Source organism: Dryas octopetala, chromosome 5 (genome assembly GCF_963921425.1).
Source record: "Dryas octopetala chromosome 5, drDryOcto1.1, whole genome shotgun sequence".
NCBI classification, from domain to species: Eukaryota; Viridiplantae; Streptophyta; class Magnoliopsida; order Rosales; family Rosaceae; genus Dryas; species Dryas octopetala.
The window spans coordinates 19,952,181-19,978,931 of NC_141370.1; the positions used below are offsets into that span (position 1 = coordinate 19,952,181).

The 26,751-nt window shown below is 35.4% G+C and overlaps 3 protein-coding genes across 6 annotated transcripts; 1 reads left to right on the forward strand and 2 right to left on the reverse strand.

The window, feature by feature from the left end:
- Positions 1-1,133: 1,133 nt before the first annotated feature.
- On the reverse strand, positions 1,134-2,868 carry LOC147285447 (Heavy metal transport/detoxification superfamily protein). Its single transcript, XM_086244923.1, has 3 exons — positions 2,039-2,868; positions 1,872-1,947; positions 1,134-1,635 (listed from the first exon to the last, which is right to left on the reverse strand). Exons 1-3 carry the CDS (start codon positions 2,240-2,242, stop codon positions 1,508-1,510), a joined length of 408 nt encoding a protein of 135 aa, XP_086101049.1. The 5' UTR covers positions 2,243-2,868; the 3' UTR covers positions 1,134-1,507.
- A 6,093-nt stretch (positions 2,869-8,961) lies between these two features.
- NIG (NSP (nuclear shuttle protein)-interacting GTPase) lies at positions 8,962-15,435 on the forward strand. Of its 3 annotated transcripts, none has more exons than XM_086244630.1 (14): positions 8,962-9,180; positions 9,629-9,736; positions 10,548-10,609; positions 10,804-10,891; positions 11,004-11,065; positions 11,141-11,237; positions 11,376-11,861; positions 12,040-12,594; positions 12,676-12,813; positions 13,326-13,430; positions 13,552-13,617; positions 14,004-14,184; positions 14,289-14,334; positions 14,782-15,435. In XM_086244630.1, exons 2-14 carry the CDS (start codon positions 9,638-9,640, stop codon positions 14,918-14,920), a joined length of 2,124 nt encoding a protein of 707 aa, XP_086100756.1. In that variant the 5' UTR covers positions 8,962-9,180; positions 9,629-9,637; the 3' UTR covers positions 14,921-15,435. The 3 variants fall into 3 exon arrangements, with proteins under 3 accessions (XP_086100756.1, XP_086100758.1, XP_086100755.1); XM_086244632.1 differs by having other exon boundaries at positions 13,555-13,617; XM_086244629.1 differs by having other exon boundaries at positions 8,965-9,180; positions 13,534-13,617.
- Positions 15,436-18,082: 2,647 nt separating this feature from the next.
- On the reverse strand, positions 18,083-24,135 carry LOC147285449 (uncharacterized). 2 transcript variants are annotated; one of them, XM_086244068.1, is made up of 13 exons: positions 23,876-24,135; positions 22,186-22,458; positions 21,982-22,055; positions 21,413-21,572; positions 21,284-21,308; positions 21,093-21,179; positions 20,258-20,429; positions 20,094-20,167; positions 19,673-19,742; positions 19,273-19,344; positions 19,063-19,196; positions 18,730-18,803; positions 18,083-18,571 (listed from the first exon to the last, which is right to left on the reverse strand). In XM_086244068.1, exons 2-13 carry the CDS (start codon positions 22,376-22,378, stop codon positions 18,513-18,515), a joined length of 1,194 nt encoding a protein of 397 aa, XP_086100194.1. In that variant the 5' UTR covers positions 22,379-22,458; positions 23,876-24,135; the 3' UTR covers positions 18,083-18,512. The 2 variants fall into 2 exon arrangements, with proteins under 2 accessions (XP_086100194.1, XP_086100193.1); XM_086244067.1 differs by having other exon boundaries at positions 22,186-22,520.
- Positions 24,136-26,751: the final 2,616 nt, after the last annotated feature.

A 26,751-nucleotide genomic window follows, 5' to 3' on the forward strand; every position in this document is an offset into this window, starting at 1 on the left:
CAACTGTTTTAGCGGTGGTTTTAATTTATGCGCGCGTCGTGCATCCGCGGCGATCATAATTGAAAATTCTTCTTCCCAAATTATTATAATTTTAATTTTGACTTCTGCGAAGACTTTTATGCCAAATGACCTTGACCTGGTCCTGGTGCATTTTATTTAGATTTTTATAAATTTGTAACTTTTTGTTTAAAGTGATAAACTTTTGTAGGCATCAAATCCTTGAAAATCTTATTTCCTTATTTATAATTCCACTTATACAGTTATACACTTTCATCTAGAAAAACTTAACTTATACTGTAAATACACTAACACAAAAATTTGATACGTCTAATAGAAAACATTAAATTTCAATCCAATTTTCTTTTTGTCATTATCGCTTAGATATAACTGTTTTAGTGACACTAAGTGACAAATACCAATAACAAAAAAGCTACTTAAAAGTGGACAAACAAATCCAAAATTTAGATCTTTAATCAATGTAAAGTCTTTTGTTTGCTTTGATTAAAAAAAAGTCTTTTGTTTGCTCAAGTATCATTTAAAATGGGCTGGAATTAGTGGGCTTTTGAATTGAGGCCCAAAAGAGAATTTTGGTAAGCCTTCACCTACTTAAAAGTGAAAATTAAATTTCATGTTTGATCCATGAAATTTGGATCAAGTTTCACTTTCATCCATTTACTTTTAAATATTTTAAATTAGTTTTATATTTACAAATTGTTGTAATTTAAGTATACATTCTATCTATTAAGCTATTAAATTCATCATTGAATTGCTAACAATTTGTAAAATACATAATCAAAATCACAACAAATTGTAAAGTAAATGACTAAAATCACAACTAATTTGATGACTTAATGGGCAAAAGTACTAACATGTCCTTAAAGTGCAACATTTTATAAAATATATGACCAAAATCAAAATAATTGAAAAATATAAAAATAGGAGTAAAACTTGGCCAAACTAGAGAGACCAAAAGCGAATTTGCTTGATGGCAAAAAAAAAAAGTGAATTAGCTTGAATCAATTTTTTGCACCTCTTTTATTTGTCCAACTATTTTTTTAAAAATTGAATAATAATATTTAACTAAAAAGATGAATATTTCTTGGCCAAAAAAAAAAAAAAGATGAATATTTAGTTTATTTTTATACATGGCTTTTGAGAGACAGAAAGTGGCCTTAGACGACCACCTTGAGCCCCTTTGAAACTGGAAAATACAAGTTCGTTTACAATTAATAAAGCTGCAAAACGATTGACAAGAGCAGAGCTTGCATCTGGACTAAATAGAAGCCTGAAAAATGCAGGATGCCGGAATATTCTTTCCCTCTCTGCACAAGAAGGAAACAGAATGGGAACTTAAACGTGTGTATCATACAGTGTACATGATGACAATGGATAATAATACAAAGTATTTTCCTCTTTAATTTTCTTTCTTTTCCTTCTTCTTATGCACTTAGGCAGTGCATGTAGCTTGAGTACTGCAAGAAATATATTGTTGATGATCTGATGATGATCAGCATGGGGAGCTCCAAATCTCTGCATTTTTAACCTTAGAGACACTCTGCAGCACTTCAAAGGGAAGAATGTCTCCAATCACAACCACCATCTTGCTTTCCAAGTCTACTTTGTATGATGTCACTCCTGTTTCATTCATTTGAAACACAGAAAGAGAGAATAATTTTCAGGAAAATGATCATCGATCTTTAAATAACAGAGGCCCAGATAGGCAGATACAACTTTATAGCTATGATTATGAACATCAGAGGATTTGGTTTATTGAAACTTGTATGTTTGCCAAAGAACTATAATTAAGATAATGCATATATAAAAGAGTATGTTGTGGTCAATGGAAGAAGGGCCATTGATTTTTGACATACCTTCCATCTTTGAGATATGTTTCTCAACTTTTTTGGCACAGCCATTGCAGTGCATGGAGACCCTTAGCATTACCATCTGCATAATATAATTCACCAACAGAAATTAATCAACTACCCTCATATAATGAAAAGAAAGAGTAATACAGAGTAGAGAGAGAGATAGTCACCTTGGGCTTCAATTGAAACGCCAATGTCTGTTTCCCAGCAACAACATCCTTCAGTCTTAGAAACTGATCTTTTTCACCAGTTATCAATGGACTTCTCTCAAACTCGTCTTGCTTTTTCTCCATAGAGTTCATGCAGAAACAAGAACTTGAGCCAGGAGAAAGACAAAAAGAGTCTAGCACCCTGCCAAGACTAAGCTTCCCCATTTTCAACCACAAGAGTTCTTAGCCAAAGAAACAAATCTAAAGTGAAACAGAATTTCCCCACGTAAGAAATCTGGACACCCGATCTGTCCTTCCCACTTAACCAACCAACTGTCTGAGTCTGAGTGTTGTAAATCCAAGGCAAACTAGTGTGGACATAAGAATATAATAGGGTGGGGACTGGAGAGAGAAAGAGAGAGAGAGAGAAGAGCTAAAGGTCAAATTTTCATTGGGGAAGCCAAAAGTTGAACAAAACCCAATGAAGCCTATGAAGGAGGAAGGGGAACAAGACCCAATGATTTATAGTTTATATACCTCAGCTGGTCAAAAATTTAGAAGGGGATCCAGGAACCCAGAAGAGCAGTACCTTTAACTCTAACCACTTATTATAGCACAAACATAACCCCAACTAGATTTTGTCATGTGAAAGCCCAAATGAGAAAGTTCATGTGAGATAAAACAGTACAGTGCAAGTCATGAGGTCTCTCATGTGATAATTCTGCTAAAGAAAGAAACCCAATCTGCAATAAAAGCTGTTCAAGAAGCCTATTTCATATGATTAAGAGGTGTAGGAAGGAAGAAAAGAAAAGCTCACAGTGAACAATGGAGGGAGTAGCAACAACATACTTTATGACATGTGATGACTACTAGGTACGTCCAAGTTATAGGAAAAGAATATATTTATACATAATATATAGCTGGATTAATTAGGATAAGCATCTTTTTCATGTTTAATTCAAGATCAATGAACATGAGAAACGTTTAGGTGCAGAAGATTAAAGAAAGAAAAGCAGTAATAATTGGTGAGCATCTGAACAATTTTACATCTACCCAAGGGACATGACCCAAAAAGACAAGAACTTCCACAACCCACTCCCATTTTTTTTGAGTAATACTTTCTTATTGATATGAATGTGCTCACGAATACTTAACATTACCCAAGTGGTCCCTTTATTTTGTTATTTTTTTGAATTAATTAAGGATGTGTTTGGTTTAATCCAGAAAAATCATTGCATCAAGATAAGTACATGTTAGTCATTTGACATATTTTTTGTATGAGAATGGAAGAGTAGTAGAGTCCAGTAGTGTGTGATTGAGCCACCTACTCCGCATAGAATAGAGAACCCCTCAAGTAACCCAAGAGTGCTTGTGATGGATGGTATAATAATAATTCAAAAACACTGCAAAAACTTGAATTTGTTGACACTTTTGTCTTGGCCTTCAATATGAAAATGAAAATGGGACAGGCGGCCTCCCATTATTGGAGCGCATGAGCTCACAATTGTTTCTTAATAATTATATGATAGAATAAGTTCAAAAAAAAAGAATGGTTCTATTCTCTACACAGGTTGGTCCATGTGAGATGGTTCTTTATAACGGACCAATGAACCAATTTTGAAAAAGGTAGTGGCAATGAAGTCATGTTAGGCACGTTTGGGTCACATGATTGATGCAATGCAACAAATAAAAGTTGGGTGGCAAGTCGCATGTGGGTTCAAATGAATAATTATATTGTATAACCCAGACAAAAAAGAAGGGATGTGTTCTATCATGGATTACTAAGAGGAAGCAGCACCACTCAGATAGGCTGGTTTTGCTGGGTGACCAACTGTAGTGCACCTATGGACATGGAGTGATGAAGCACTGCACTGATATGACAAAAGATATATATACATAGCAGAATTTCATTATGAATCTGTAGGTAAAAATGGCCATGGAAGCATGATGTGGCATTCATTGTGTTGTCCCACTATCATTGGGAAACAGAACATATAATTAGAGCCAGAGCTGAGCTTTCAAGATAAAAAAACCCAGTTGTGTACACTTTATATGTTTATTTTCTTTCTCCCATGTTAGATTATCTGATGAGAAAAATAGAAATAATAAATATATATACCCGTTATTAAAAGTTTTACTCGTATTTCAAATATGTGCATTGTGCAATGCATGGTATCTAATGAGAAGAAATCCAGGGCTGAATGTATTCCACATGTCTCAATATTACCAGTATATATATATATATATATGCCTGTAATAAATTAAAGTATAAAAGCAAGACTAAAGCCAACCAAGAACGGAATGAACAATTTATAATGACTCCAGGTCTCTGACTTTGAGTTTTTCCGACTATAGTTCATTAATTAGCAAAGGTTTAACAATATAGAAGAGGATTCCGTACGTGGCAAATGGAAGTGCAGATCTGACTCTACCACATCAAAGAGGTCAAGACTGAAGTACTTCAGAGTCATTGTTTAGAGATAAACAATAATATCTTAGCAATAATGTGAAACAGATCTAATTTCGCATGCAATGGAAGGGTATGATACTATGATATAAAGTTTAAAGCACGAGCCTTTAAATGAAAAAAAAATATATTAGGGTCAATTCAAATATAGTGTAAGCAATAGTTATACAACGGGGCTCTTGACCGGCCCCTTGAACTCTACTTTTCTTTTCTTGCTTTTTCCTGTTTTGTTTGGTATATAAAAATAAGAATACAAGATGAGTAAACGCCAGAAGGCAATAGCCAATAATTATAGTTGAAGGCAAGAGTCCAAAAAGCTCTAGTTCAGTAGACATGCAAGCAATCATTTTCTAATATAACTTTAGCATGATTATAGTTCAAGGAAATTTCCGAAAAAGATAAAGCTTCAATGAGAATGGTCTGGTTAGTTCTGCCAAGCAGCAATCTCCTTCAATCAACTGGCTTCTAGTATTTCTGACCACAATTAAAGCAAATAATAGATGAGTGATGACAGCAAGAGCCATCTACGTTGATTCTTTGGTGAACCTTTAGAGGGATGAGTATGCCTTGATACTCATAGAGGTTGGATTCAATGTTAGATAATCTTTCAGTCTCAAACTGATCATTAGGCATTAGCTTACCAAAAAAAAATCCTTACTATAATTATGTGGTAAACATATCAAACATATCTAGTTAATTTTATCGAATAACTTAACACTAATTCGACTTATTTATTAATCATATTATATTTGAGTCCACATATATATCTTTTGAAGAAGAAATTCGGAACTGAAATGTGAAACCCCTTATCTCTAGATGAATCATACCACCCATATGAGAGAAATTGAAAAATCTGATTTTTCTCCTTCTGTGAATTAGATAGGATCTGATTTTTCTTTGTTATACTGAAAGGGATCGAACTACAAACCTATCTTACTCTTATCTCACTTTCTTACTCTCCACCACTTAACTAGCCCAAGACTTTATTAGAAAAGCACATTTGAAATAACTAATATAAAATCTTTTGACATAACCAAATATGACGCAGCGTAACACGTAATTAAAAGAGATTAGGGAAAACCAGCATTAACCCTAAGAAAGAATCTGGAATCCACCAGAGAAATGAGAGAAATATCAAGGTTTTCTGATTGAAAATAATAATAATGAATCTTATAAACAGCCAAAAAGGTTGTTTAAATACGTTCAGAACCCTAAACGTTCGAAATTCAAAACGGAAATAAAAATAAAAATAAAGTGCAATTTAGGAAACTTATTCAAAAACACTAAATTGCTTATTTGAAACCCTAAACAAAGGAATTTGGCCAAAATAAGCCCTCGGTCATCACCTGTGGCTTGAATTTGTCTCGCGTTCCCTTCAAATTGGTATATCATGGGCCTATTTCTAACACTGGGCCGGGTTGAAGCTTGTTTCTTTTCTTGGCGTTCTGGCGGTCGAGTTGTTGCATGAACCGTTCTGCCATTTGTTCTACATCAAAATACCATGTGCCGGAGACTGGAGTTATGCTTTAAAATGACACTTGATGATGATTATTATTATTATATGCAATATGCTGTCCACCTCCATCGTCATTATATAATATTCTAGAGACTATCAGTAGCAGCAGTTAAACTGCCCAGTGAGGCAGTGACAGAAGGGTGAAATTTCGGCACACCGATAAACTAGAAAAATCAAACTGCTCTGCAATTGAGTCCCACTACGGAGCATAATCCATGTTCAGTGTTCACAGTCTATGAATTTAGACAGCCAATTGTACACCCACATCAAATAAATGAAATAAATAAATAAATCCTGAGACGTTTCGTTTAACGCGTTTCTTGTCCAGGCAAAAATTTACCGGGATCCAAACAACCCACAAAACATATATATAATCTTTGTTGAAAATCGCACAAATTCAGTTAAACATCAAATTAAAACGTTACGAACCTGAATCGATCATCGTGCATGTGGATCTCACTGAGCTTTGGAACCAGAAGATGCTGAGTCTCCACCCTCTGTTTTGTGATTCACAAATACTTGCTCTGCAGCTTCATCTTCACCAATCTCAATCTCAAGCTCCAAGATTTTCAAGCTCGTCTATGACTCTATGTACGATACTCTGTCATCTTTCTCTACCACTCGATCCGCCGAGACCGTCTGATTCACCATCGCAACCAATACCAACGTCTCTGTCACTGTCAGCCTGGTCGCATTTTTCACTCGCTTCTCTTCTCCGCTTTGCCCAGGGCAACACGGCCTCTTGCGAATCGCTCTCGTATTTTTCTTCCACAACCGCCATTAATTCTAATTTCTGAGTCTCCTGCAAACCCTAACTTGCAGAACTCATTTTCTTGAATTTTGTACAGTTTATTAAGAATCACCGAGAGCCTGTGATACATGTAAAAGGCACGGTTTGCTCAAAAAGCGCGAAAATTTTTAAGTTGGTTTTTTGTCTTCGCCACCAGAAGAATTGACCACCGCGCCAAATTCCAGGCCCTTAGTAGTTCTTGTATATATTCTCTCTTTCGCGCGGTTTATTTTGTGTCCGTTTCAGTTTTTATTCGGAGACAAAAGGTCAAGACTCAAGCCCAAGCCCAAGCCCAAGTCCAGGTCCAGTCTCTGACCTAACAAACTAGCCTAGGCTCTAGGCCTAACCCAAATGGTTGAGTTGGTCCTATAATCAAGCTGAGACCGGCCCAACCTCTTAAGATTTTCTTATTTTTAAAAGTCAACTATTTAAGTACTCAAATTATCCAATGTAAGTTATTAAATTTTTTTTTATCTAGAGGAGGGGGCATTACACTTGGGGAAAGATTTTTTGATGTAACCGATATTTCTCTATAATTGAAATGGCACTAGACCACAACTTCGTTGGTAAGTTATTAATTATTTATTAAATAACTTAAACTAAATTAATCTTATAACTAATAACAAAGTTATATAAATAACAAGACTAAATCAAAGAATACAAAATAAACGTTCCATTATCATATTTGGCATCATATTTATGTTAGTTTACATCATACATTCAAACAATTTCTACTTGATTAATTGTTCAAATTAATAATCTTATAATATAACATGTTATATTATATAGAGGGAACATTTTTTTTTTAATATTAACATAAATATATAAGCTTGTGCCTTATATTGGGTATGAAGTCATATATGATTCATAAATTTTGGTTTAAATCTAACTTAGTCGAGTCCATTGATAAATTTACCATTGATCCAATAATCAAGTCAAGATTTATAGCTCATTCGATATCTATTTTTACTATTTCTTTTATAAAAGTACAACTAATGAAGATGATGCCAATAACCATTTGATATAACAGATGACATTTAGTCTTCCTTCTATGAGAGAAGATTTTAAGTTCAATCTCAAGTCTTAAGTATAATGTAAACACTCGCTATATTACTAGAGATACAAGCCTCCATTATTTATCATGAAAGTTCAAATACAAATATAATTAATATATGACGTTTAACTTAGTCATGTTTTAAAAATATATTCCACTATTAGAGATACTAAGTTCACATATATAGGTGACTCTTTACTTTAGTTTCATAAGATGATGTGTTTTTTGTTTGTGGAAGTATGAATGTTGCAAGAGGTTCGTAATTAGTATTTGCATGACATACAAATACAACAAATAATGAAAAATCTATATATAGTGGAAATGTAAATTCATAAATATTTAAGGATCGAAAAACGTTTGCACGTCATGTTGTAGCTATATTGTAGAATTAGTAGAGTTGTAAAACACAAGGCATGAATGTTGCATGTCCTCAACTCACCCATCACCTCAATCATATATTAACTTTAACCGGCTTAAGTATCATTTCTCTCACACTTGTATTGTATCAAAATTAAAAGAAAACACTAAACCAACAAAAAGTCATAAGAAAACGACTCCAATGAACCAAATACAATGGATAAGATTGAAAACTATTTTTTATTTATTGAGAATGAATTGAATCCTATATTGAAAAGTTTCGGTGACCAGTATTATAACAATGCAAAAGATGATATGGTCAAGAATATATTTATAATGATAAACAAATGCTTGTGTGACATACTACACAATTTTCAAAAGCAGTGTCATTTTCAGTATGCTATGTAGGTATTGGAACTTGGAAGTCAGTACAACAATGTATAACAAATGTGGGATGTAGGCTTGTAGCAGCACCTTAAAGACAGTACAAGAGGAACCAAATCCTAACAATTTCGGAAATAAATAAATAAAAAGAATCGGAATCCAAATAATAATCAAAATAGCCTAATTTAATATAAAAACGAGGGCAATTGCCAATTAACCGTTAAATCAGTCAGACGCCATGTATGACCTGAGCACGGACTTCCATTCTAAGTTCAACGGAGTGGACCATCACCGTCAATATAGGGAAAGGGCAGGCCCGTAGGAGCAGGGTAATGCCCCTGTGTCCGAGATCATAGTAAAAAATCCCAATACATCTCTCTCTCTCTCTAACATTTTTAGGAAGGAAAAGCAGATTTTGGTTACTCTGAGCTGTACAAAGGCCATAGCTACCCTTAAAAAATCTGCAACCTTTTCTCTCTGTACACGAAGTGCGTGGCCGGTGGTGGATCTCTTAGACGACGTCGTCTTCAGCTAGACAACTGCGGAAGAAGAAGAAGAAGAAGAAGAGCAACTTCTACATCTGCAGCGAATTGAGGTCAGTCCTATTCATTCATTTCTCAAGGTTCCGTCTTATTAATTTTTACTTGTTTTAGTGTACTTCGGCGACTCGGATTTTTCAGATCCGATGTAGTAAGATGGTGTCTGGTTAGGTTGTGGTCCGTTTGGTTGCTGAGAAAATGTTGGCTAAGAAAAGAAAATTTGGATTTAATTATCTAGTTTAGGATTTTTTTTAATTTTTTTTAATGAAGCTCTTAGTTTAGGTAAGTTCATCGTTTTCTGGAAATGAAATCAATGTAAAACTTAAAATCCGTGTTATTAAAGTAGGTTTCTTAGAAATGGATTGGAGGTTTAATGATTTTCCTTTTTCCGGTTAATGATTTCGTTGTAATTCAGTAAAATTTATAGTGGATAAGTTATTATTCAACTTTGCGCTTTATTTGAATTCATGTTTTGAGCAGTAACTGTTGCTTAAAATGAAATAGGAAGTGAGAATGGCAAGTCGAGTGAAGGAGGACGAGAAAAATGAACGGATTATTCGTGGCCTTCTCAAACTTCCTGAGAATAAGAGATGCATTAACTGCAACAGTCTGGTATGCAATTCATTGCTTTCGATTTGATTCATTGTCGTCTGCAATGCTTTATCTGCCGGTTGTACATTTGATGATTATATTGCTTGTGTCTCGTTATGGTTTAATGGAACTACATGGACTTTGATAGAATTAATATGAGTTATTTCCTTGGCTTTGAAAGTTATCTATTGTGTTTGCTGAAATTATGTAAAGTAACATTAAATTAAATTGTCATGTGTGTAAGAAACTGTATGGTTGTTAATTGATTATGGAGTTAATTAATAATGCGTTTTTGTTGCGTCACGCCATCCGTGATAAAATGTTAATGATTATGGAATTCCTGGGTTTCATGCAATGACAAAAAATATTGTTCACTTAAGTTATGTACTTGCACATACATGATAACTTGAGGTGAGATAGTTGCATTTTTCTGAAAAAAGAACCATAGTCCTTCACATTCTTCCAAGTTTAACCTTTCTTTACTAGACTCACAATGCTGAACTCTGGAAATCATACTGGTGATGTCTCTACCAAAATAAATGCTTTTTTTTTTTTTATTGCTGAACTCTGGAAATCATGATAAAGTGTCAGCAGACAGTATTCTTATATGAAGCTTGACAACATTAGAAACTAAGCAAATGTGGAGTAATATTTATTTATACTAGATTTGTTGTTTGTTTTTGAACATTTTGGTAAGTTGTTCATTGCATTAGCAATGATTGGTCATGATACTAATATTTATGGTTTTGAGTGCATAGTGCGTGCACATATATTGTACTTAGAGGTGAGATTTTCTAGTTACATTCTTCCTAAGTCGTTTTCTGCTAAGCAGGGACCACAATATGTTTGCACAAATTTCTGGACATTTGTTTGCACAAACTGCAGTGGAATACAGTAAGTTCTGGTGTGCTCTACTTATTTTCTTAAAACTTACTCCTTTTTTTTTTTGCATGTGTGCATTATAGAGAAAAAGGAGGGGGGGGGGGGGAGTAGGGGTATCTTAAAAATAAAAAAAAAGTTTCTTCATGTTTCGTGCTCTCTACTTAATGGGTTGCTTGCATTGTGTTAATTACATGAAATTTTTCCAGTCGGGAGTTCACACACAGAGTAAAATCAGTATCGATGGCTAAATTTACTTCACAAGAAGTTAATTCCCTTCAAGAAGGGGGAAATCAGGTATTCATGCATGTCCTTTCTCAGTTTTTAGAGATATGTGAGATATTCGTTTTATCTGTCGGTAGTATTCTCAATTTCTCACATCCTATGCATCTCTGCTTCCCAATTACAGCGTGCAAAGGAAATTTATCTAAAAGAATTGGATCCACAGCGTAATTCTTTCCCAGACAGCAGGTTAATACTCATTTTATTCTGTTTTATTTTGATGCTAGTAACGACTGTGGTTCTCATCCAAATGTTTGCTGTCAGTAATGTTGAGAGACTTCGAGACTTTATTAAGCATGTCTACGTGGATAGAAGGTATACTGGTGAGAGGAACTTTGACAGGCCACCAAGGGTGAAAATGGTAAGCATCCCAAGATATATTATCTTGAATGGCACCTTATAAACCTAAAGTCAACTTACTGGTTTAGTTTATACTTCTACCATGATGAAAGTGTTTTAAATGTTTTTGGGTTTAAGTTGTAAATTACATATCATACAGGTTGAGAAGGAAGACTCTTATGAAAACAGAAGACTAGATTATCAGGGAGGCTCTCGAAGCCCACCATATGAGGATACATATGAACGTCGTTACAATGAAAGGTCTAGTCCTGGTGGAAGAAGTTATGATGAGCAAAGAAGTCCTGGTGGAAGAAGCTATGATGGGCAAAGAAGTCCTGGATATGATCAAGAGAGTCGTCAGTATGGTGATAATAAGAGAAGTCCTGCTCGTCCTGAAATTGTCAATGATTGGCGTCGGGATGATAGATTTGGAAATGGGAGGCGATATGATGATCGTAGATCATCTGATGGAGATTCTAAGCTGGAAGGCAAATCACCTGAGCGACCAAAAGATCTAGATTCGTCTAGTCCCCCTATTGTACGTCCTGTTAGAGATATTTTGGGGGAGAACACAACACCTCTCCGTATCATTGAACCTCCAAAAGCTAACAGTGTCAGGGCTACTGATGGCTCTGTGCATACACAGGTGACGCTTCTTCTCATTACAGCTGAATATATCCATTGTTTGTAACCTGCCATATTTGATAAGCTGTTATATAGAAGATTATTGCACTACTTTATTTGTGTGGAATATACATTTTGTTTTCTTTGAACTTTCCCAAAATTTTATATAGTAACTTGTTTCATATTGTTTTTATTTTCAGAGAACGGCATCTTCCAGCAGCTTGGGATCCACCAATGGGAACCCAGTGGAAGTGAAACTGGAGACTTCTGGAAGTTTAATTGATTTTGATGCTGATATCGAACCTGCTCCTGCTGCAGCAGTTCCTCAAGCACAACAAACTACCGTAGCTCAATTCTATTCACAGCCAGCAAATTCAACTAATGACAACAATTGGGCCTCTTTTGATGCTTCCCCAGAAGTGAAAGTGTCTCAAGCTCCTCCAAGTGCGAATTCATTAGAATCTTTGCTATCACAGTTGTCGGTTTCAGCACCTGTCCCTAGTTATTCTACTGTATCTCACACAGTTGCACCAGTAAGCAGCTTGTCAGCATTTCCCCCTGCCGGTGCTCCGGTGGCTGCCCCTGGGTTGACTCATGCATTCCCAGTCAATGGTGGTAATTTCCTTGCTAAAGATCCTGGTTCCGGGCAATGGCCTACCATGCAACATCAGCAACCTTCTTTCTTCCCTGCTACCGGTGTTCAGTCCGCCACTCAACAATATATACCGTCAGTTGATGGAGCTTCAAGCAATCAGGTAGGCCTTATGGTATGGTCTTCTCAATTTTGTTACAATTTTGCATTGGTTCTCCTTATTTATCATAGGCATTTTTGGCAGCCATGGAATTTAACGCATGCCCCAAATGCACAAGTTCAACCAAACAATCCATCTGCACAAGCACAACATGTCTCAGCTGTCGCATCACAACCTTCAGCTGGGGATGCAAAATCAAGTGGAAGAAGAGAACTCCCTGAGGTGTTTATGCTTTTTATTGGGATTGTTTGCATCATCGTTACATATAGGCCAAATTATACTTATTGGTCCTGTAGTTTTTAGGCCCAGTTCAACTGTAATCCTTGTAGTTCTAATTTTAACTAGTTTACCCTTATAGTTGCTAACATTTTCTGGTTTCAAAATTTACACGTCTGTTAAATTTGACTGATAGAAGATGTGAATTTTTACCCTAATTTCACTAAGCCAAAAAACCAATGTGACAGAAATGTTGAATCAAGCCATGGTGAAGTGCAAATTTGTTTTTTAATAATTTTCATCAACCATGTGACAAAAATATACATTTTGACACTTGAAAATGTCACCATACTATAAGGGTTAATTTTTTGAAATTAGAAATATAGGGACTAAAGTGCAATTGGACGTAACTATAGGGACCAAAAGTTTAATTTGGCATTATATGTATGCAAGTATGTATATGTCTCTGTATGTTTGTATGTATGCATATGTAATAGTTAAACCCGAATTGTTTGCAGAATATTTTCGCTATGAACTATTCATCCTTCCCTGCATCAGTTCCGGGATGGCAAACTGGCCCTCCTCGTGGTATGGGGTTCAATATGCAATATAACACTGCAGTGGTATTGTCTCAACTCAACATTTTAAAGATAATGAGTCGGTTCTCTTCCACACAATGACTTGTATAAACCTTGTGTTAAATTCATTGCATTTGGATATTTACAGCCCATGCCCACTTTTCAGCAGTCATCAAAGTCAGCAAACCCGTTTGATGTCAGTACTGAACCTCCTCCAGTTCAAGCCCCAACAGTATGTGATTTCAATTCATTGCACTGTGCTTTTTTGGTCTTATTTGGATTTTCTTTGTAAATTTGTAAGAAAAGAATAAGAAGATGATGGCATGTACCTTGTGCATGTTTGCAAACCTATGTAATTTTGTATGGTTTTACCATTTCATTAGTATTTTGTTAGCTTGACTTACATTGTTGATCCATTTCCTAAAAGCTTAAATTAATGGGTGTCTAATAGATTTGATTTCTTAGTCTGCCCAGATCAATAATTCGTCAGAAGACTTGCTATTAGTGGGAATCAATATTGAAGCTTTTTTTTTTTGAGCTGTACATGTTCTTGATATCTCATCAATTGATTTACAAATTAATTTTAAGCTTCTGTGATGTGGTTCCCCTGTAATGCAGTTTTCTTCTGTGGCATCCTTTCAAGGTGCCCTACCAAATGTCCAGCCTCTATCTCCATCAGGCTTAGTGCGCACGACCAGCCTTGGTAACCCCTCATCAGCATGGATGCCACTCCAGCCATTATCATATTCATCAGCATTGCCTCTCCAAGCACCACAATATGCATCACAAATGCCTCCAAGTAATATAATGCTGCTTTCCCTTTTGCCGTTTTAGTAAATAATGGTAAATTTTCACTATGCGTTTTTTGGGAATGTGTGCTGAATTGTGGTTTGAAAATCTCAGGGGCCTACATGGGGCAACAAGTTCCGAGTAGCATGCCACCTTCCGGGTAACTATACTTTTGAGTTTTTTAAAAATATTATTTACCATACAGTTAATAAGCTTTGTATAACATTGAATATCGACAAATAAGTAGAAAAAAAGGAAGTTGCTCTGAGTTTTTCAGTTATTCTGTTTCACTTTTGGAGGTGGGTTGGGGCCCTTGGGGGTTATTTCCATGGTGTCATGACAAGTAAAGCCTTCCATATAATTTCCCTGTGGTTCTTCTATGTTCTATGATAAAATAGGGGCTTATATATAAATATTCTTGCATCGCGTATTTTTGAATGTGAATGTGAAGATTTTACGCTTCTGAACATATAACGTATTTCACTTCTGATTGTGTAGATTTTACAAAGTAATTTACATATTTTTGATTCAGGCCAAAAAACTTATGTACTTTGATTTGGATAATCTGTTGACAGTGGTTTGCATTACCTATTTGTTCTACTTGTAGGCATCAAGGAACTGGGGGATTTGGCACCCAGGGGGCTGCTTTTGGTTCATTAAATATGGAACAACAGATGGTTGGTGGATTCTCAGCACCTGCTACCCCAAACCCTTTCCCGTCTGTCGGAGGAAATCCATTTGGATAGATGCAAAGAACAAAGTGTCTCTCTAATCCCATTTTGGGCAAGCATCATCTTGTTGCTGCCTGTCAAATTACTGGGTGGAAAGTTTCGGTTTCTATCTAGTAGTTTTTAAGTTATCTGGTGCTGCCTAATGAGAATTTTTTTATTGGATCATCCCCTGGGTCAAGAGTCAACAGGTGGACATCACAATTTGCTTGTTGCTTTAAGAAAAGGAGATAAAGAGTATATAGTTGAAAAGGGGTAAAGGGGTACACTTTCCTCAATGGAGACCTAGGTATCGTTTTTGCCAGCCAAGGTGTTTATGCAACATTCTTTTGGGTGATCAGTGTGTTTAATTGTTTATTAGCTGTCCCTTTTAGTTTTTGCTTTTTCTTTTCTTCTCATTTGTTTCCGTGTATGCTGTCTGATTTTGCAATCTCTTCGATATGTTGTGAGCTCATTGAGTTGATGGAAACAGTAACAATGATTTTACAGTGGGACACAGTTTGTATGTTAATATGGTCCGAGTATTGAGATAATTTTTGTGTATGATGTCATGTTTTTTTTTTTTTCCTTTGTGCGTATTTAACTCCCAGTTAGTGGTGAATCTGTGAATCAAGGCTTGTATCCCCAGCTCGTACTGCTTTAGTACTTAGACTCGATAACACTAATTCAACACTAATGTTTGAATGGGGCATCTTCTTAGGGTTCCATGTGTTGTGGGTCCCATCTCATTGAGAGATGATCTTCATGGGAATGCTTCATGGAAGACTTTTTCGGAACACACAAGACTTACTTCATTGCGAGACGAGGTTCCATAAGACATGCATCATGCATGGAAGTAGGGCTGGGTAAAAATACCGAAGTATCGAAAAATACCGATACCGAACCGATTTTATACCGAAAAATACCGATATCGAAAATACCGATGAATTTGGTAACGGTATTGGTTTACAAAATCCGGTACCGACGGTATACCGATACCGATCGTATATTGAAAAAGTATAGTTAAAATAATTTATTTTTATACATTTCTATACTATACGGGTATACCATAAATATAAAATACTTAGTATTACCTTTCTATATAATTTATAATTTTATAAAATACATTTCTAATTTTCTATAATTTATATCAATATGATATAATATTAGTAATTTAGTATATCGTATAATATGATATAATATAGTAAAATATGGTATAATATGATATAATATATTAATATCAATAAGAACTATGGAGTTATGAACTATTTATAATTTATGTAATTACCTCAATCATAAATGTATAATATGATATAATATATTATTATTAGTATATGGTATTAGCCATTTAGCCTAATGACCTTATTAGGTATATGACCTATACGGCTATATCATATACCCTAAGGTTTAGTCCTAAACCCTAATATTATACTAAATTATAAACTTTATATAGTATATGTATATGATATCTCATACTAAATTACTAATTTCTATACCCTAATAGTCTAATATTATAAATTTATAATTCATAGATTCATAGTTGGTAACTTAGAGTTTGGTATAGTATATAGTATAATAACATAATATGGTATAATATGGTATAGTATAGTATAATATGATAATATTAGTGATTTAGTATATTGTATAATATGATATAATATAGTAAAATATGGTATAATATATTAATATCAATATGGACTATGGAGTTATGGACTATTTATGATTTATGTAATTACTTCAATCATAAATGTATAATATGGTATAATATATTATTATTAGTAGTATATGGTATTAGCTATTTAGCCTAACGGCTCTATTAGGTATATGACCTATACCATATACCCTAAGGTTTAAAAGATGATATAAATTAAAAAACATGTAAACTATTAAGTTATTGACTATATACTATAAATTATAAAAAACATATGTAATAAAAATATAAAACTCCAAAGTCCAAAGTCCAAACCCCAATTAAAATTTGAAATCCCGAAATACCCTAAACCCCAAAATTCAAACCCTAAACAAAATCCCAAAATACCTTATTTATTCATATACAAAATAAAATTTTATTTTTATTATTTTTTCTTTTCCTTTCCCCCTAACCCACATCCCCCCCCCCCCCCCCCTTCTTCTTTCTTTCTTTTCTTTTTCTTCTTCTCTCTCCTCCCGGTGTCTCTTTTCTTCTCTTCTTCTCTTCTCCTCTTCTCTTCTCTTCTTTTCCCCTTCTTTTTCTTTCTGTGTGCGACCACCCAACCACCAAGTCCACCACAATGAATGCATCATCTCCAACCATCACCACCACCACCACCGGTCCACACAAACCCCTACTCACTTCTCCTGAAGATCTCCCATGGCTTCCTGAGCTTCGCTCGAGCTCGATCGTCCTCGTCCTCGATCGTCTCTGTTTTTCACACCTTCTTGCTTTTCAATGGCGGTGGAGCTCATGAGCTTTCCAAAGATGGACGACCAGAAGACCATACAGGAAGCCACGTCGCAAGGCTTGAAGAGCATGGAGCACTTGATCTGCTTCCTCTCGCACCAGAACCACCACCAGCAAACAACCAACCAATCAACAACAACAGCTCGGACTGCCGCTCTCCGACCGATACCGTCATTCTCCGACCGATGCCGAAGTGATCGGTTACCGACCCATATCGGTCGGAATTCGGTTTGGGTGTTTCGGTACGGTTACCGTAGTGAACCCACCCCTACATGGAAGACTCACTTGGTGGACCCCTTCTCTTGTTTTTACCGTTAACTATTTAGCGATTGAAACTTTAAATTTCCCTTAAAAACACAACGTTAGCACCACAGTAATCCCGTGGGATTGGGAATTCCCTACAATGACCCTTTGAAGAGTCAGTTTTTTATTTTTGGCAATATGCCCCGTTTCTAGACTTCAGAAGCTCATGGGGTTTAAAATGGCATGGACACTGTTAAAACTTCTCTCCGGGAATGTATAAATAGAGTAACAATATCATGTTGTGATGTGTATGGATTGTGTTATTTGGATTATTATTATTTTTTGGCCAAGGTGTTATTTGGATTATTAATTAACTTAAATTCAATATGTTTAGTTTATCAATTTATTAATTTTGTTGTATACAAAATCTCAAGTCGACATGTATTCTTCGTGAATCAAATATTAATGACTAGGAAGAAAAACCTACTCGATCCAAACACTAAACTATCAAACAAAATTACATATCTGATCATTGTAATCCAATGGTCCAATGTTCAAAGAATTGAAACAAAATGATACCACCACGGTACCACCCATCATTGACCTAAAAAAAGAGAAGAAAAGAAAAGAAAAGAAATTCAGTACCACCTAAACCTTCATGGGCCAGAAAGGTATATGCTCTTTCTTTAGTATTGTAACAAACAATAAGATGTAAGTATTTGGGTAACTTGTATGTCTTTACCCCCTTTAATCCTTTACGAGGACCCAAGAGGATGGATTGGACAGTCAGTTCATCAGTATGTATAAGTGCTGGCAGGGCTGGCTCATGGCCTGACTCAGTGAGTCTCTTCTTGAGTATGCAAATGGTTCCGAATCCTCTCGGCCAAGCCTGGACTCCCATATGTACAGAGGATGAATGGGGCAATCTGTAAAAGAAACTTGTTCAACTCATACGGATTCAGCTGTTTGCCTGCTCTTCCATATGATTGGAGAAACCACCATCCACACTGCAAAACAGAAATTTCCTGAGTACTTCATTTTCAATGACATCCAAAACTCAAATGTAGAACCCTGTCTTCATAGTTACTATTAACTCATTCACTTCTCCAAAACATGAATATTTGTGCAATTATTTTATATCCAAATTGAATTTTGTTATGCTTACAATATACACAGACAGCGATCCACTCATTCACAATCCTGACCCAAGTGCTGGTCCAGCCAACATCGATTGTCCACCTGTAGAAGGGAGTAACTTGTTGATGAACCCAGAAATAAGACTGTACACATAGATTTTTGCTAAAGATCCATAAACTGATACTTTGAATGATGTCAAAAAGATAATTTTTGAAATTTTACAGAAATCACATATTAAGTGATTATATTGCAACCCCACAAGGATAAGGTTTGGTGGTTAAGAAGTTGACTTAAGACAGTTGGACATTAGCAATTGGAAATAAACACAGTTATAACGAAAATTTAATGGACCAGAAAGTACTTTTTAATGGCATGATGAGTATTCCATCCTATCAATAGCATTGCAAAGTTCATTGCTCCTGTGGCAAACACGAAATGGAAGAAGCCATAGCCATATGGAACATCATCCTCGGTCTCAGTCTTGTCTTTCCTGAACTGCAGATGCCGTCAGGTAAATTTTAATGGAACTATAGACGATCTAATTGAAAGTTATTCAGACAGTAGAGCAAACCTGAAAGCTTTTGGAATCTATGCCCGTTGAAAAGGTTGCAATAACCATTGCAATTATGGCAATAATAAAGCTCTGTCAACAAATGAGTCATTGTCAGACTTTGGCGCGGAAAAAAGAAAGAGACATAAAAGTTTGGCAATACAAGCTGTGTAAACCCAAAATTTCTGTAGGACATGTTTAAGAACATATTACCGAACTTTTAAAATTTATCTAAATGGTGCTACTAATGAAGAATATGCATACACATTAGTGTTTCAAATTTATCATCTTCTTTGCCTAGGTGTGGGATAATATCAGCAATGGATAAGATGTAAGAGTAGCAGAGTCCAAATACGCCTTTAGAATTTATATGAATATCATTAACTATTTCAGAATTCTTAAAAGACTTATGGAGTATTACTATGATTGTGAGCCAATCTGTTCTGGTCGAAGCTTCTGCGTTCTTGTTGCAACTTTCCCCTGCTGGCTCACTGCACATTAATGCAATAAATTTTAGACAGATATCTTCTGAAAGAAATATAAACTAAACTCACAAATATAATCACACACAAGTGTAGATTTCATTTGAATATGATGATTGACTGTATGCATGATTGTAAATTTTGAAATATTATGCAGCAACCATTTGAAGGTGATACAGATATCTTGGGTTGGTATAGGGTCAGAATTGTTAATTTTTCTGTCCCCCCCCCCCCCCCCCTCTCTTCAATATTATGGGCAATACACAGTTGATTGGAGGCGTAAAACTTTGAAGGAAGCAGTGCCATGACATACAACAAGAATTTAAGTAGACTACAGTCAGAAAAAATTAGAAACCGTACCTTCTAATGGCAAACCAGCAGATGAATACTATATAGAGCCCCATGAGCCCTGGAGTCAAGATGCCAGCATTCACCTGTTTCAGGTGCCAGGTGGAAATTAGCGAAGCAAGCCACCTTAGATTTAGAACATGAATGAACTAGAAGGCAGGGTAAGAAGTGCTTACTTTTGGGTGGAGAGAGACACTGGTCATGAGTTGTAGTAGTACTAATGTCCAGGTAATGAAGAAAATGTTCAGGAGGCAAGATGCTTCTGGTGCATACCATATGTACATCAATATGATCCCCACTAAGCATAAAACATATGCAGTAGTTGCAAGTAGCATCACATGAATTTGGCTGCAGTGAAAACCTAAATTTAAATTAGCCACAAAATACAAGTAATGAATATGGCTAGTAGCTACACGCACTTGTTTCAATGTCTCAAAAACCACATATAAATCCTATTTGTAAAATAGTTAAAAGTCAGGTGCAAAAACTTCATCACAGAGACACCTTAAGCTCTTTATCTTGTACTATCTTAACAGAATTAATATATGATTATTAAAGTTTTGTCAAAAACAAAAGAACATTTGTTGTTTTCTTGCCTGCCCCACCTAGGAGCAACAGCACATTGTTTCCTAATTGGTCATCTACACCAGCAGTGAATTCTAAGACTTTTCAACCCACTGGTAGAAGCCTAGGTACCTCAGCAACTAGACATTCAAGTTTATTTACTATAGGTAAACCTGTAAAATATACACAACTGATCCGTACTACTGGAAACATCAAGGAGTCTTGTTAAAGGGTGCTGATCACCCGTGAAATGTCGCGGATGCAGATGTGCACAGGTGATGTCAGACAAGTTGACTTCACCAACATGCCAACGTTGCACAGGCAATCAAAATTCATTGTTAAATATAGAATAAATTAACAGAACAACGCATCAAACAGTACATACTAATGCAAATAAATTGTCTATAAAAGTAGAGGCCTGGGTTAGTTGTTTGAACAAAGTCTTACCATCTTTCTGATTTGGTAGACAGACAACAATCATTCAGCCATGTAATGAAACTGATAACGCTTATTAGCTGAATCAAGAGAAATACACTGAAAAACAATAATTAAAACTTGTTAAAAACCCAAGAAATGTTAAGTACACTAAGATGTCTAGTTTATCTCCAACTTCCAGGAAACACAGGATCGAATCATACCCGGCACCAAAATGTGCAATCTCCCCTGCAAAAAAATTTGTATCAGAAGCATGACATTGAGTATTTTTTAAATGAAATGAATTTGGAAAACAACAGTTTCAGGGTTTTGGAAAATGAGATTACACTAACCATAGAACTGAATAATTACAGAAGGAAGCAAGAAGGGAATTATAGTGAAAGCAACCCACAGCACAATCTTGGCAGACCACCATCCAGATTGCCAAGAATCTCTGGGCTCGTTCAACTTTGAAGTACCAGTTGTCGAAAGAAACATTGTGAAATAAAACATCTGATGATGTATTAAGGTTTACTTTGATCCATTCAGAAACAAAAAGAAAAATTTTATAAAGGCCAAGAGTGATATAACAAAGTCTAGCATTATATTGGACCCCTTCGAGTAAGCAGTCACAATAAAACTTTAAAACTAGACTGGATAAACGACTGATGCTTTTACAAGAAAGTTGAACATAGCCAAAATTTCGTCCCATTTAGATGTAGCAGAGGCATCCAGAAAGAGTGGCCTTCACTTCTCTGGTTATAATATGCCATTCTCTTATATCTTCACATAAACCCATCTGTACCACCACATAATAAACCTGTATAGGGACTTGAAACTCATCTCTATACAGCAAAGTTTGAATGACTCAAAATTTGGGTAAACACCAAAAAATAGAAAACGAACATTATATAAAGGATACAAAGCATCCCAAGCTCACACGCAAGACCCCTTCTGCCCCCAAACAGTCTCGCTCACCATGACACCCTTTTAATCCTGTACTCAATCCAAGGGGAGTTAGCATTGTATACTAATGCTTTAATTAACAAAGAAGTATTAACCCCTGGTCATTTTCATGGAATGTCTAATAAAATGTGGCATTAAGGAAGGAGTAGAGCAATCTTACTTTCCATCTCGGTCAAGACACCATGTCCATAATCCCGGACAGCCCATGCCAGCAGATTTGCTATTAAAAACATAAGGCCGTACACATATCTGGCCATCCAAGGATTGGAGCCATTGCGGAATTGGCTAAACCATGAATCATTCTTGAGTGTGACACTCCTCTCATAGTTGGCTTCTGCACTACCGTTGTCCATTTCTACTCCAACCAGATCATGTTCTTCATCACAGTGTAGCAAAAGAACCAGTTTGTTTCTTTCTGTCAGTTTCTCTTCCCCTGCAGCGTTTGAAGAGAGAGTCATATGCATCATAGGAGACCCACGTACAAGGTAGAGTTACCTAAAAGTCAAAACTAAAAATTGAAGTATTGGGCTATGTGGGTTGTGATAGACGCATAGACTCTGTCCAGCCCATAATGTAATTAAGCATACCCCATATTCTGTATTTGACTAAAATGTGTACCAAAAGACTATATCCTCGCACCTGTGCACAAATTTCTGCCCAAAACAAGTAGTTTGTGCACAAAGTTTGTACATAAAGACTCAAAAGTGTCAAATGTATTGAATAACCATAGGTGATATAGCATTATCATATGGAAGATATACATTATCAAGGCAATAACTAGATGCTTTCCGGTGAGTGGGAGCATAAGAACACAAACGTGCATGGCACGACAAGACCATAGTTGATGATAGAGAGACGAGCATATTCTCCTACTTAAATTTTAATGGATTTGATTTCCATGAAAGCCGTTAAATGCAGCATAAGCATACACGCCAAATGCTCTACTTGAGCCTTTTGGGTATGAATCTTTTGACGACTTAATAGACTTTTTTTATGATTGGACCCACAAGTTCACACTTTTGATGAAGTAGAAAAGAATCCAAATTTCTTTGATTTGTTCTACTACCTACAAAAGGTGACGTGTAAGTCCGGGTCATCAGGTATTTTACTTTTTATTTATTTATTAACTATTCATATTATTAAATTTTTTTACAAATGTTTTGTTTTGCTTTTTTTTTTTTGGTCAGAAAATGTGTTTTTTTTTGTTGCTAAAAATATAAATGTTCATACTTTTAACTGTTTCTTCTAATGCAAGTGTGCTCTGTGCCTGAATATCTTCCACTAAACTCTACAATTTATTTTAGGACGATTATACCCTCAAATGCTATGCCAAATCTATATAAAAAAATTTAAAAGAAGTAGACTAAGACTTTTTTATGTTTGTTCCGGATATAACTAAGAGTTATATTTTGGTAATCATGGGAAACTCGGTATTTGACTCTATCGCTCATTTAAATTTGCAATTTTGGCTTTTACCATGTCGCCAAAGAGAACAAAGAGAAGACAACTGAGAAGGCAAAGAGGAAAAAAAAAAAAAAAACGCTATTTTTCAGAATAATTTACTTTACTCTTTGCTTGATCGCAGAGAAAACAAATAATGAAAAGAAAATAAAAGATTCATTTTCTTTTCCTTCGATTTCTCACCAACCAAACGGAACACTAGTGGAAAATCCAGCATTTACGCCCTTGTAATCATCTGAACAATGCAAGACGCTTTGTTTGCAATAAAAAAAATGAACAAACAAAAACTGAAACTGAATCAAAGAATCAAAGAATCAGTTTTGAAGCTAGAAATCAAAAACCGCTGAGAAAATGGATCAGAAATTAATAATAGAAATTCAAGAGAGTACCTGAGAAGGAGCTCAATGCGCGCGCGCGGATGGCAAATTGAAATTGGCAATGTAGAACGATCGAACGCGTAGTGAGTAGCAGCTTCGAGAGGCTCTGGATCGATCAGAGCCTCTTCTCTCTCTCTCTCTCTCTCTCTCTCTCTCTCAGTCTCTACGACAAAACAGAAAGAGAGAGAGAGAGTTGTGGTTTTAAGGAGAGAGAGAGAGAAAGACGAAGAAAAATAAAGCGAAAGAGAGAGATTGCTTTGCGGGAGTTTTGCTTTGGCTTCTTTGCTTTCTTTCTTTTTCCCGCCGTTAGCTTATACTGTCTCTGCCTCTCGTCGTATCTTTCAAGGTTTTCTCAACCCACTTGTCTACTCTTTCTCTCTCTCTCTCTCTGCCTAACTTAATTTGTGTATTACTTCAAACAAAAAAAAGCTCAGCTGATAGTAGAGTGAACACGTGACCAACTGTAATCTCAACGTGTACGGTTGGGATTCTTGTGGAAGGACACTTGGCAAAACGAGAGGCAAGATTTCATAGGACATGTCTTACAAGATATTCTCTTACGGCCTCTCACAATGTAATGAAATTCACAACACTTAAAAGCCACCATAAAATAAGAGAATGTCGTTATCTAATATTTATAATTTGTAGATAATTACACGTCAGACACATTCAAACAAAAAAATAATATAAAATATGAAAGTTTATATCTCTATTGGTTAAATGTACCCTTAGTCCCTTACATTTAAAGCCAACGTTGGACTCTTGACCACCCCATTTCCCTTTGTATAAGATAAAAGTATTTTATTACAAAACCATATCTTATTATTCGATAAGAGGAGGTTTTTTGAAAATTAAAATGTAGTTGGTAATTTATGGTTAGTGTTAGCTAAATTCACTCATTCTTGATCATTATGTGTTACCTCACGCCAAAGATTTATGATACATGCTTAACATAATGGTGCTTTTAGTTATAATGGTGGGCACTTTGTTTCTCTTCTACCTCTTATAATGGCAATGATTACCTTTGCATTTAGAAAGTAATCATAAGTGAGACGAATTGCACACGAAAATGATTATATTTATTGTAAATTATATTATTAAAATATTTTGAATGGAGTTTTTTCTTAGATAAATTTTATAAGATTAACAGAGATGAGAGAGGCAAATCTTATTAAATAATTCTCATTATGTATGTATTAGAAAGTAAGCTTTAATTATGTGCATAAGTGTACGTATAGTCGATGATCAAAGTTTAACTATGTAATATTCCGCGAGTATTTAGAGGAGCTATCACTTATAAGTGAGAAAATGGCAATGTTTGGTGATCAATCTGGCTTTATTAATCGGCAGAAACATTTGAAAACATAAACGACAAACGACAAACGCATAAAAGACACACACATTGCAAAATGCGAATCAGACAGTCGATAATATCTATCAGAATGGATGAACATTCCCTTTCCAATTCGGCGAAGCTCTATATATAAATACTTTAAAACAACAAATATTTATTTGACTTTACCTTATTTAAGAATTCAACAAATAAAAATAAAAGAGAAAGAGACAAATTAAAGAAGGAATCTTTTATGCAGTTTCTGACAGTAACATTCTCTTATGTTTGGATCTGTGCGTGCACGTGCTCGTAACCTGAACCAGCGTTGCCAAATTTTACATTGAATATTGAAAGTTTGGTACAATTTTTTAATCAATTTCACTGTTTCTTTTTCTTTTTTCACCCAAAAAAAATGAGGTTGATGATGGGCCATCAGCGTCAATCAAGGAGCTCTTTCTATTGAATCAAGATGATTATACTTTTTATGGTAATGGGATCATGTCATTGGTCATTAATATTATTATTGCTCATATGGGGTCATGAGACTTGGTTTAACTCGTTAATTAATAAACTATTTTGCTGTCTAAAACTTTTTTTCTTTTTATCCTTTTTTTATGGGTTCTTTTTTTTTTTTTGGGCTTTTGATCCTTTTTTTATGGGTTCCAATAGCCTGCTTTGTCAAATATACACACATACATTGAAATTTGTTGAATGTTCGTTTCCAATCTGAGGTGACACCGAAAGGAAGAGATGGGTACTGCCAAAAGCCAGAATTAAAAGACAAAAAAGGAGTAAAATTATAAGGGAAGAAAAAGTAAAGTTATCTGACTTATCTCATACTTTTATGTCAATTATGGGTGTGGAGGATGTGTGTGTTTCGTTACTTGGGACATTTTGTAAGGCAGGCCTTTTGATCATTATGGGCTTGGCTTAAAAGCTGTTGGGTAGAACTGGGTTTCAACCTAAATGAAATAGGTCTGTGAATAAGGCCCAAAAGTTGGTAAATGCCTAGTTTGAACCCAAAAATTTTGGAGCCCAAAGCTACCTTAACATAATGGTCTGGGTTCCAATGTTCCATTGCATCATGGCTCTTGTAGTTAAACTGGCTTTGTTGCATCATTGCATGTGGTTTAGACTTTGGACTTTGGATAGTGGAAAAACAGAACAATCTAGACAACCCAAAATGAATATTAAGCTTGGATGAGAAGCTTATGTCTATTGGGTTTTGGAGAGGTTTAATTAGATCTATTGGGTTTTAGACTTTTAGTTTTGGCTCACAGGTGATTTGAATATAAAGTAAAGTGGCCGATGATGGGTTTGCTTTTGTTTCATAAGTGCAAACTGGGTTGACTCTGTACTCTGTCTATGTCAATCTATCAGTAAAATACACTAGTGCCAAGCCCATTGGGTCACTCAAATATAAGCCTGCACTATCACAAAGTCCAACAGATCTGTATACAAAGTCGGCATTACACGTTGAATATATTTATCTCTTTCATCACATATTTAAGTTGTATGAACAGAAAGATAGAAACATTATTGGGGAACCTACTAT

Coding starts and splice junctions, on each gene's coding strand:
- LOC147285447 (XM_086244923.1), bottom strand. CDS start 2,242: ATGGGGAAGCTTAGTCTTGGCAGGGTGCTAGACTCTTTTTGTCTTTCT. Junction 1,948..2,038: donor CGTTTCAATTGAAGCCCAAG/GTGACTATCTCT, acceptor TATATTATGCAG/ATGGTAATGCTAAGGGTCTC. Junction 1,636..1,871: donor ACATATCTCAAAGATGGAAG/GTATGTCAAAAA, acceptor TGAATGAAACAG/GAGTGACATCATACAAAGTA.
- NIG (XM_086244629.1), top strand. CDS start 9,638: ATGGCAAGTCGAGTGAAGGAGGACGAGAAAAATGAACGGATTATTCGT. Junction 11,238..11,375: donor GGCCACCAAGGGTGAAAATG/GTAAGCATCCCA, acceptor CATATCATACAG/GTTGAGAAGGAAGACTCTTA. Junction 13,618..14,003: donor CTCCAGTTCAAGCCCCAACA/GTATGTGATTTC, acceptor CCTGTAATGCAG/TTTTCTTCTGTGGCATCCTT.
- LOC147285449 (XM_086244067.1), bottom strand. CDS start 22,492: ATGATGCATATGACTCTCTCTTCAAACGCTGCAGGGGAAGAGAAACTG. Junction 21,309..21,412: donor TGTAATTATTCAGTTCTATG/GTTAGTGTAATC, acceptor ATTTTTTTGCAG/GGGAGATTGCACATTTTGGT. Junction 20,168..20,257: donor GTGTCTCTCTCCACCCAAAA/GTAAGCACTTCT, acceptor CACCTGAAACAG/GTGAATGCTGGCATCTTGAC.